The 10,888-nt window shown below is 39.3% G+C and overlaps 1 protein-coding gene across 3 annotated transcripts; it reads left to right on the forward strand.

The window, feature by feature from the left end:
• The first annotated feature begins 376 nt into the window (after window positions 1-376).
• On the forward strand, window positions 377-8,125 carry LOC146550898 (RNA-binding protein 39-like). 3 transcript variants are annotated; one of them, XM_085258893.1, is made up of 17 exons: window positions 377-596; window positions 1,125-1,182; window positions 1,355-1,524; window positions 2,257-2,306; window positions 2,752-2,803; window positions 2,907-3,098; window positions 3,294-3,347; window positions 3,976-4,093; window positions 4,180-4,332; window positions 4,679-4,816; window positions 4,905-4,970; window positions 5,051-5,255; window positions 6,193-6,279; window positions 6,367-6,463; window positions 7,135-7,240; window positions 7,351-7,429; window positions 7,585-8,125. In XM_085258893.1, the coding sequence occupies exons 2-17, from the start codon at window positions 1,132-1,134 to the stop codon at window positions 7,683-7,685; spliced, it is 1,719 nt and encodes a 572-aa protein (XP_085115019.1). In that variant the 5' UTR covers window positions 377-596; window positions 1,125-1,131; the 3' UTR covers window positions 7,686-8,125. The 3 variants fall into 3 exon arrangements, with proteins under 3 accessions (XP_085115019.1, XP_085115016.1, XP_085115018.1); XM_085258890.1 differs by lacking the exons at window positions 1,355-1,524; window positions 2,257-2,306 and having other exon boundaries at window positions 378-596; window positions 2,754-2,803; XM_085258892.1 differs by lacking the exons at window positions 1,355-1,524; window positions 2,257-2,306 and having other exon boundaries at window positions 379-456; window positions 2,754-2,803.
• Window positions 8,126-10,888: the final 2,763 nt, after the last annotated feature.

The following is a 10,888-nucleotide window of genomic DNA, read 5'->3' on the forward strand; positions in this document are numbered from 1 at the left end:
AGGCTAAATTTAAAAGAGACTCACTATTCTGTGTATTGTCTGAGCGTATAAAACTTTATACATTCATTGGCTGCACTGCATGGTGCTGCCACTATTAGGTACAAATTAAAATAACACTTTATTAATTCTGTTTGTGATGACAGGCCATAAAGAATACATTTTAACAAAGGAGCGAGAGGCTGTATAAGAGCTGACCAAGGGCCGTGATTGGTCACCGGGACGGACTTTTGACATGTTCAGTTTAGAGAACTGAACATAAGCAACAGAATTGGTAGAAAATATTATATATACAGTACTATTCAAACAGGGCCTCTCGGTTCCAGTAGGTGGCAGCAACGCAGCACCAAACGTTACCGCTGCAGTAAATGCCCATAGCAGAGGAAGAACACGAAGAAGAAGGAAGGAGATCGGCGAGGTACCAGGCCACGACCTGCAACGGGGACTTCCTTAAACGAGGTTATATAACTTCCGAAATTGTGACTTCATCTTGGCTTTGTGTAATCTACAAAGAGAAAGGCGTCGAAGAGGATTCTCTACACCAGAACGTTTTCCGCGATATTTTCACTTTGGCACAACATTTCCTTCAGTTTCACACGGTAACGTCAATGTTTGCTAATGAAGCTCGCTCGCTACCGCGGAAGCGCGGTTAGCTTTTTAGCCGTATTCGAACCTAAGCGTTTCTTTTTGGTTTCCACCATAAATATTATCTGGAATCGTGTAAAATACGTCAAAATGGTGGTTGGTTGATTATAGGTTTGCATATCTACAAGCCTGCTATTATTCATATTATCAAAATGGTCAGCATAGATTCAGTGCGGGCCTTTGAAAGCACGGCCGTGGTGGCTAGTTAGCATTAGCTACGTTTCGGGTAGACGCGTGCGCAACGTTGAGATTTTAGAAAGCTTTGTTGTTCTTCGGGTACAATTAAATATGTTTTTCTTATGTTGTCCGTATCAATCGATCATGTAACGGATTGTATGTTGAGCATGTGATACTAATAAGAAAATCTAGGACTCATCGTTACCACGCTGTGTGTATTTGTAGCGTTTACTCTGGGTATTACAGTTTCTCGTGCGCAAACGGATCACTGAAATGTTTTTCTTCCTTTTTCTTTCTTATTGCAGGATCAATATGGCTGATGACTTTGACGTTGAGGCCATGCTGGAGGCTCCATACAGAAAGGTGGGTTTAAAAGTCGGAGAAGTGAGGCCTGTGTTGCTGTTCGGCCTTTTTATTTTTAGACCTTTTATATTTGCTACTGTGACAAAGTTAACTTGAATGTTGTGTGGTGTGAATGAGTATTTAAGACGCAATACAGAATTATAAATAAATCCACATCTATCTCTCTTTATAGACTTCCCTAATGATATCTCACCTCTACTCCCATGAATTCATCTTTGATTCCACTGTGAACTGTGAAAAAAAGGAAGGTAGTTATTGCGCATATACTGATGTACTGTGGTTCACTTTAGGACTAAAAGAGATTCAACCCAGAACATCCAATCCCTATTCGGTTGCTACAAGGTGAATGCCAATGGTTGATAAGCCCATCTTTACTTGTCCAGCAAAGGAGGCAGTATTCAGATTTACAATCTGTATGTTGTCGCTGTTTATGAATGTGCAGGGTTTTTTCAATAAGAGCCTTTTTAAATGGAAAACTGTTTTGTATTGTTAAAAATCTCCTCCGTGTGTGTGTGTGTGATTTCAACATTATTTTTCTGTTATATAGCATTAACAAGTCTAGTCTTTAGCAAGAATCAGTATATAAAGTTGTGCTAAAGTATAATTTCCTCAGGCAGTTGTATTTGTATGTAGTTGTGTCTGTGTCAATCTGTGAGTGGCGTAATTCCTGAAGTTATAATGCAGCAAAATTCTTGAAAATCCAGCGATTGCATTTTTGTCATAGTTCTACAGCAGAATTATCGGTGACAAGTTATTTTTCTCTCGCTGGTAAATATGAATACTGCCTCTTTGCCTTAGCCAACTGTAATGTGAATCAGCATCTTGATTTTTGCATGCTACAGAACACCACAGATATTGATATATTTCTAGAATAACTGTAAAATAGCTACATCTGCCTTTTATTGTATAAGATGATTTACTTTCAGTAGTTAATAATTCCTTAAGTCAAAAGGTTGTAAGTATTACTGTAAACTGAAGATGATGGTAGTGTAACACGTGGATGAATTAATCTTTATTTATTTATTTGCTTGGGCGTCAATATTACTAAGAAGTGTGAATCCCTGTTTGCTTCAGGGCAAGATGTGTGACAGAGGTGGCATCGAGCTCTTACAGTCCAAGAACGAAAATGGGTGAAGATCTCTGGACTGACACCAACCACACAGGATCTCTTTTAGTGGCCATGGGCCATGCGTGGTCACATGTTTAGGCACAAATAGTGGCATTGGTACGACCTATTAGAAGGGTATTGGTGGAGATGACCTGACTATTGTCAGCTTCCTGAACTGAGCTAATATGTTGGAAACTCTCCCTTATCTTTGCTTTGTTGCATTAACTATTGAGCAGCTTAGTAAAAGAGGGGAGGGGGGGGGGGGGGGAACAAAGGATGGAGTGGGATGGGAAGCTATTGGGGTGGTGGAAGGACACTGTCCAGACATGACTGTAGGAAGTTTGTATTTTTATTAATTGAATATATTCTGCATTTTCTCTTGTCCCACCCCATCCCCTTTACCTTGACGACATGAAATGTTTCATCTACGTCCTCATGATGTTCTTCTATCGACCTTGCTTAGGATGAGAACAAGTCCTCTCATGCAAATGGACACGATGACCAGAGCAAGAAGTAAGTTTTGGTTATCCATCATGTTACCTAAATAGTGCTTAATCAGACAAAGTTCTGCTTTAAAGTGTGTGTACAACAACAGAACTGTTGTAACACTTTACAGGAAAAGGAGGAGTCGGAGCCGAAGCCCGGGCTCCAAAAAGAAGAGGAGCAGAAGCAAAAGCAAAGACAGAAAGAAGACTAAGAAGAGGAGCAAGAGCCGGGAAAGAAAAAGAAGCCGCAGCAGAGAGCGCCATCGCAGCCGCTCCCGAAGCAAAGATCGAGCTGGGCGGTACAGAGCACGCAGGAGTCCGATGTATGTGACCTTTTACGCTTGCTAGTCAGAAAAATATTACATTAACTTTATTGGGTACTGAAATTGTATGATTTTAGGTCTTTTTAATGTTGTTGTACTTAATTTATTTTTGTAATCTTAAGTTGGTTGCTTGTTTATGTGAAAAGAACATGATCCCCCCCCCCAAATGTAAAATAATTCTTATTTGTTTTTTAGTCGCAAACGTTCCAGAAGTCGGAGCCCCTTCAAAAAAGAAAAGAGCCCCATTAGGTAAGATAAAACAGTCACGTGAGTGGTTTTATGTATGCACACATGTCCTGATTTTTCGTAGGCCTTGACTCACCAAACATTTGAAAATTCTAAATACTGTTACACTCAGCTAGAAAGACATGCATAGCATACAAGCAAAGGAGCAGGTAGCACAGTGCTGCAAATGCATCTTCCTTAACGACAGGCTTTGAATAGTCAAAGACGGACTGTTAAAAACACCAAAAAGAACACTCTTATGAGGTCCTTCAGTGACTTACATTGGTATAAGTATTGTCTGTCGGCTCTTCAGTTGCCTACCTTGACAGGCCTAGCAAGCAAAGCTGCCATACCGCTCAAGTTAAACCTTACCTGTCCCTGAGTGTTTGAGTTAAAAGTCCTCCCAGTTCAGCATCAGTTTCCCACATCAGCAGCAGCAGCAATATTAGTGGCCAGAAGTGGTCATCTTTACAGTCTGTCATCTCGAGGGGTACCAGAACAAAAAAAACATGTGTTCTCCAAATCTTCAAGTTATGGTTTTAGTTTTAGGTTTCTATACTATCACAGCTTTAAAGTTTTAAAATATTTTTAAGCATTTGTTATTGGTTTGTGATTAACATGCACATTTGGTTTTTGTCCTTTTCCTCCTAAGGGCACCAATTGACAATCTAACACCAGAGGAGAGAGATGCCCGCACTGTTTTCTGTATGCAGCTTGCTGCAAGAATCAGAGCTCGGGACCTGGAGGATTTCTTCTCAGCCGTTGGAAAAGTCAGTTGACTTTCAGTTTGTGTAAATTCCAAATGAATGCCATCCAGGAATTTGGCTCTGAAAATGTGACTGTTCTCTCGCTATAGGTTAGAGATGTGAGAATAATCTCTGACAGAAACTCCAGGAGATCGAAGGGGATTGCATACATAGAGTTTGTGGAGTCCTCCTCTGTACCTCTGGCAATTGGATTGACTGGCCAGAGGCTTTTAGGAGTGCCCATCATCGTCCAGGCATCTCAGGTTAGTGTCGTTTCTTTTTGTGGACTTGAATATAGAACAAGTCGATTAGTTCTACTCACTTTGACCAGACATATTAATAGTCAGCTGCCGTGTTGCGAACTCCATACCAAGAACTTTGAGGGGGAAAAAGAAGAAAAAAAACCCCATTTCTATCGATTAAAAAAAAAAAAAAAAAAAAAACAGACCAGAAAGTGGAAAATAACTTAAAATATTAACAGAACTTAAGTAATTCAGATTGCATTAAAGCAAATGCTGATTCTGCACTAAGGTCCATTATCATTTTGACATTACTTAATGTAATTACACTAAAATTCTTCAATCATGTCATCTCTATTTCTAATTACAGGCAGAGAAAAATAGAGCAGCAGCTGCTGCCAATAATCTGCAGAAGGGCAGTTCAGGTCCGATGCGCCTGTATGTGGGCTCACTGCACTTCAACATTACTGAAGAAATGCTTCGAGGGATTTTTGAGCCCTTTGGAAAGGTCAGGAGAACTCTGCAAATATTAATTTGTTTTAATCTATTTAAGTGAATGTAGTATAATCATCTGTACGTGTGTTTCTTCTTCATAGATTGAAGGAATCCAGCTTATGATGGACAGCGAGACTGGCCGATCCAAAGGATATGGCTTCATATCGGTAAACAAAGCCTTTTGTATGTCTTTGGTAGCTTTTTGTTTGCTGCTGGGTTCACTTTGTAACCTTTTAACTTTCTGAAGTTTGCAGATGCGGAATGTGCAAAAAAGGCATTGGAGCAGCTGAACGGCTTTGAGCTAGCCGGACGGCCAATGAAGGTGGGGCATGTTACAGAGCGCTCAGACTCTTCAACAGCCAGCTCGTTCCTGGATAATGACGAACTAGAGAGGACTGGTATTGACCTAGGGACTACGGGGCGTCTACAGCTGATGGCTCGACTAGCAGAAGGTTTGTAATGGCACTTGGCAGGCATATCCATACCTGGAAAAATTTCTGGTCGTAATAAAAGAGGAAGGAACAGCTTATTAGCAAAGTAATGAGTCAGACCACAGGCATACATGTAATATGTAACAGTGTCAGGGTCATTTATTATACTGGAATAAGCCAGAATGAGTGGTTAAGTATTTTTACTTTACACTGACCTAAATTTGGTTTTTCAAACACAATTTTTATAAATGTAAATCTCCAAAATAACATTAATCCTACTTACTGTATTAGCATATGGACAGAAAGCAGGGGGCACTAGTAGACCATTTTAGGCGGGAGCTTTAGCCTCCTCATCTTCTTTGCCTTTTTTCTCTACTACCCCAATGTTAAAGTACTGTATAACTACAATTATTTAAACATTATTAAATATATTTTAATGTCCTGCCATGATTCCACATTGTTTGCTTTCCAGAAACGTTAACACTGAGAAGTCCGATTTATTTATTTATTTATTTTAACACGTGAATTATGGTGTGCCATAACTCGCACCATAACTGGAACCAATTTTCACTGCAACGTTCTATGTAACCTGACATGCACCTCCAAGAAATGTAACTACCTGTTAGGTCTGCCCATACCACGATGATTTGAATGGCATGGTGCAGGGATAAAAGGAGTTTCCAGTTACAATATCAGTTAGGATGTAGATTTCCTACAGATGTGTAACTCAAGCTTTAAGCCTGGAAAGAAGGACACAACTTGAGTCACCACATGGCTGTGAAACCTGTTTTTGTTTGTTTTTCCCCCACCAACTACATGTCTTTGGTAGAGGGAAATGACCATGTGAATGAAAGTGATTGTTTCTCTGTCCTCATCAGGCCACACTACATGTCATGCTTCTGCTGCCTTTAAGTGTCTAAAATTAACCCTATGCAAAACAATTTCTTTCTCTCAACAGGGACTGGTCTGAAGATCCCACCTGCTGCTCAGCAGGCTCTACAGATGACTGGCTCCATACCCTTTGGGGGCATTGGCGCTCCAGCAGGTGAGCCTAGATGATGGAAGATATTTAGTATTTGATATGTTTTCTTGCCACAGGTTTAGTGACAACTTTTTTTTTTCTTTCTTCCAGCTGTTCCAACCCCAGCTCCAAGCCAAGCTTTGAACCTCCCATCTCAGCCACTGGCCACACACTGCCTTCAGCTGTCCAACCTGTTCAACCCACAAGCGTAAGGACATCCTTCAAATAAGTTCACTTTAAGTTTGTCTTAAGCCTTTGCATCCCTGGACTGAGAGCAAAGCATATTGTCAGATGGCTTGTTCAAGTTTTCACTATCAAAGAAGAATCTGACTGTTTTAAATGAGGCATTTAATGTAATTCATTTGTGTTGGAACCAATTTAGTAGAGGTCTGAGTTTTTAACATCAGTGTCCAGTGATTCTTAAGTCATCAATCCTTTAATTCATAATTTTTCTCTACTCTAAACACTTTCGTGTATTCAAAATACCTCTCTCTTATCCGTAGATCGATTTCTGTTCAAAAGTTTGAGACAGAAAATATACACAAGGCAAGTGCTGAACCGAAAACAAGCCAACAACGAAATAATAAACTGGTCACATGCTTGAGCTCTGCAGTGTGCGAGCTTGACAAGTCTGTGTGGTCTCAGTTCCTCCTGTCAGTGAAGAAATCTCTTTTGAAATGACTTAACAGAAAAGTAATGGGGAAAAATCCAACTGTGCGTTATTTTTCAGGCTAATTCTGAATTTTGTTTCAACCTGAAAACAAAAGATGTGCATTCAGCTGGTTTTAAATTTGTGAAACTCATTAAGTTAAAAATCAAGCTTTTTGAGTCAAGCGGAACATTTTACTGGATTTCTAATATTGCTGATTATTTTTGCAGGGAAAATGATCCCAGCTGGGCAGCTGAAATCCAAGATGATGTGATTGAGGAATGCAACAAACACGGTGGAATCGTTCACATTTATGTCGACAAGAACTCTCCTCAAGTAAGTCGAAGATTAAAACGAGATAGTTTTAACATCACTGAGCTTGTTTTGCAACATTTTTTTTTTGAAATGCACAAGCAGTAAAGTTGATATCTCTCTTGCTCACATAGGGTAATGTGTATGTGAAGTGTCCCTCGATACCAGCAGCCATGGCAACTGTAAATGCACTTCATGGACGCTGGTTTGCAGGTATGCAGCACTGCTGAAGATGGCAGCTATTAACTAGTTTTTAAGCTGCAAATATCTTAGTTCTAATTCAAGTAAAATTTATTTTCTTTTTTTCTTTTTAAATATTCTCGATCAAACTGTAGGTTCTAATGTTTACATTTGTCTTTCTTTCACAGGTAAAATGATAACAGCTGCCTATGTTCCTTTACCAACCTACCACAACCTTTTCCCTGATTCAGTAACAGCAAAGCAGCTTCTAATGCCGTCACGCCGATAGTCAGAGACAAGCTTCTGAAGTCTGTAAATACATTTGTTTGCATTCATGAAAATGTCATTGAAACATTTGCATTGAAATTAGTTGGCTGTGTGTAATAAAAGTGGCCTCAAGTTCACGTTCACCATTTTGGGGGAATTTTTTTTCTTTTTCTTTTTGTTTAGTTGCTTTTCAAATTTTTTGTGGGCTTGTGTTGTAAACTACCACTGAGAAGTAATCTGCAGATATCTATTGGTCTACATGTTTTTAAATATTACTGTCATATCTGCTTGTTTAAATTCAGAACTTTTAGATTTCAAATAAAAGTGCAGAGTTAGAAAAAAAAAAGTGTTGGGATGATGGGCCTTAAATGCCAAAAGTACATCGACAATAATCCTTTGTAACTTTATACAGCCATAATTTCATTTTTGTATGAAGGCTCCCAATAAACTTGGCAAATTTGATGGTTCATTTTCTTTTTGTTACCATTTTGGGGAGTTTTCAATGCCAGGTTAATGCCTCTGTGATTAAAGTCCTAATTACAGTATTGGACCAATGTTTTTACTCATTCCCTGCTATATACATGTCCCAAAAACCCACACATGGATGAGGGATACGTCTTTAGACAAGGCACTCTACCACCTAAACAAAATTAAACATACCTAGGGAATTCCCTCTTGGATGGGCAATCAGAAAACTGGTCATGTGAATTTGGGTTAATTTAGCAAGTTGATAACCAGTGTGATATTAGCACTATCAAATCTAAATGGAGTGTTTCACAGGTCATATGATGAATCTTCCACAGAAAATGATCCATATGACTGCCACCTACTCTGAGAGACATTATCAGATAATGGTAAAATGATGACTGAAAATCTATAAAGAACAGAAAAATGCAACACTGTTGCAAATAAGACAAATTGTCCCGTCTTCCTTCACCCCCTCCAATGACAGGTAGCTGCCCTGGGGTTTCTTCCTGTTAAGAGGGAGGTTTTTTTTCTTCCCACTGTGGCCAAGTTCCTTCTCATAGGGGGTTGTTTGATTGTTCGGGTTTTCTCCACATAAGTGCAGGGTATTTTTTCAATTATAAAGTGCCTTGAGGTGATTAGTGTCATGAATTGGCACTAAATAAATAAAACTGAATTGCAGAAACTTATTGATCCAGTGATTCATCACACAGCAGTTTCAAGTTTGAGCTCTCTAACTTTAAACTGGATCTATTTAAACATGAAATCTTACTGTCCCACAACCTAATAAAGTAGACGACCTTCAGATCAATTCTCTGAAGATTAAAGTAAAATTGATTTAACAGCTAACCTACAATTCCAATAATGTAAAGAGAATCAACCATAGAAAATTTTTATACATTTTCAAAATTAACAAATGAATACACGCGCATTCCCGTGACAGTTCCTGTATAGTTTGAGCTTCATTCAGTGGTTTTAGTTAGGCACATATAATAATCTGTGAAAATGCGGAAACAGCTGATTTTAAACCGAACCTCTGAACACAACCTACTCCCGACAGTTCCAGTTTTTTTGTTTTTTTTTACACCGGAGAGTCTGTGCTGTTCAGGTGTTCAAGAGTAAAGGTTAGTCTATGTACAAATTTGTCAGCAACTACACAGTACTTGTTTGCCGATAAAAGAAAAACGAATAAAACAACACAGTTGCGTCTACGATTCAGTACTTACTACTGATTATCAAGGAAACGCAAAGACACTTGACGTAACTGTAAACCTTTAGTCCCTCCTACTCTCCCTGTAGAGGCCCTTCCAGAATCTTCCAGAAATGGTGACGCTATTTTCCGGAGCCTTGATTGGTCAGTAGGCCGTCACCATGGCGCTGTAACCCGGTAAGAAAACATCCCAGTACGTTAAACTCCGGGTTAACGTCAACGTTACCTGGATAGGACAAATGCGGCTTAGTAGAAGGCCTCCAGTGAAATATACAATAGTAATTCTGAACTCTAAATTATGTAAAGCAACGCGAGTAGAATCCCAAAATGAAAACTTTGCACCTAGCAAAACACGTAAACACGTTGGACTTTGACATATTTTGTCCATGTTCGTCATCTGTGTCCTCATGTTTAGCCTGCCGCGGCCGTTGGTTGGTTGAGCCGTTGGCTGGTTGAGCCGTTGGCTCAACAACCAACTTTAAGTCCAGATTCAAAACCTATTTTTATTCCCTGGCTTTTAACTCTGTAGGAAACTGACACCTTATTTATTTTATTGTATGTAATGATTTTATGGTATTTTTAATTTGGTTGTTGTTTTGATCTGTGTTGTTCAGCACTTTGGTCTGCCTGGTGTGTTCGTAAAGTGCTATACAAATAAACGATGATGATGATGAGCCGCAACATTACTCTGGGCCATACATGGCCAGTCAAACCGTAAGTGGGATGGACCACAAAATATTGCCTTCAAGGCACTTTTTATTGTAGTGTAAATAAGTTCAATTTACACAAAATTACAGAAAAAGCCCGTTACTCAGACCTGGTCCCAGAAGTAAAAAAATAAATAAACTTACTTACACCACCAATTTACTACTAAAAAAGACAAAATGTGATGCAAACATTTAGGACTGAAATTTATGTATTCCCCAGCCATATATTTGGCACACCTTGCCCAAGATCAAGATCATATTTAATGATACATAAATACTTATTTTTATTTAGCCTCACCGTAGTTTTGCCATTTGCTTATTTCACTATTGCTGTGTATGTTTGCCAACCTTGTGACACATACCACACCTTTTGCTTTCAATGGTACTTTAAAGAATCCAATGCTTCTTTGGGTATGCTACAACAGGAAAGCTTCCTCTTTCTAGCAACAGATGAGATTTATGATGCAGCACCCACACAGGAAGTCATACTTCCCATTTTCCTATCAAAATATGTAGAAATGAGTAGTGAGTCAAGAATTTCGCACACCACTGTATTTACCAACAGGTTATATGTCATTTGGTGGTATTCTGCACTCTCCCCAGTAGTCTCAGGACCTGTCCACTTCACATCACAAGAGCTTTTTTTTTTCCATCCATAAGTCCATCAAGTCGCGGAATGTTATTGACTTCCTGGGTTCTCTGGTCGTCACTTCTTCTGTGGATGCAGCTTAATTCTTAAGAAATGTTATCTTGTAAGCTGCTCTGCTACTTCTACAGAGCAGGCCGCTTGTGGAGTGTGCAGGACTGTGTTAAAGGCAGGGCAAAGGTGCTCAGTACACTTAA

This window comes from Mchenga conophoros, linkage group LG20 (genome assembly GCF_057382185.1).
Source record: "Mchenga conophoros isolate Kocher_MC1m ecotype Shallow Benthic linkage group LG20, M_conophoros_male_GT1.1, whole genome shotgun sequence".
Classification (NCBI taxonomy): Eukaryota; Metazoa; Chordata; class Actinopteri; order Cichliformes; family Cichlidae; genus Mchenga; species Mchenga conophoros.

Coding starts and splice junctions, on each gene's coding strand:
- LOC146550898 (XM_085258893.1), top strand. CDS start 1,132: ATGGCTGATGACTTTGACGTTGAGGCCATGCTGGAGGCTCCATACAGA. Junction 3,348..3,975: donor AAAGAAAAGAGCCCCATTAG/GTAAGATAAAAC, acceptor TTTCCTCCTAAG/GGCACCAATTGACAATCTAA. Junction 7,430..7,584: donor TCATGGACGCTGGTTTGCAG/GTATGCAGCACT, acceptor TTTCTTTCACAG/GTAAAATGATAACAGCTGCC.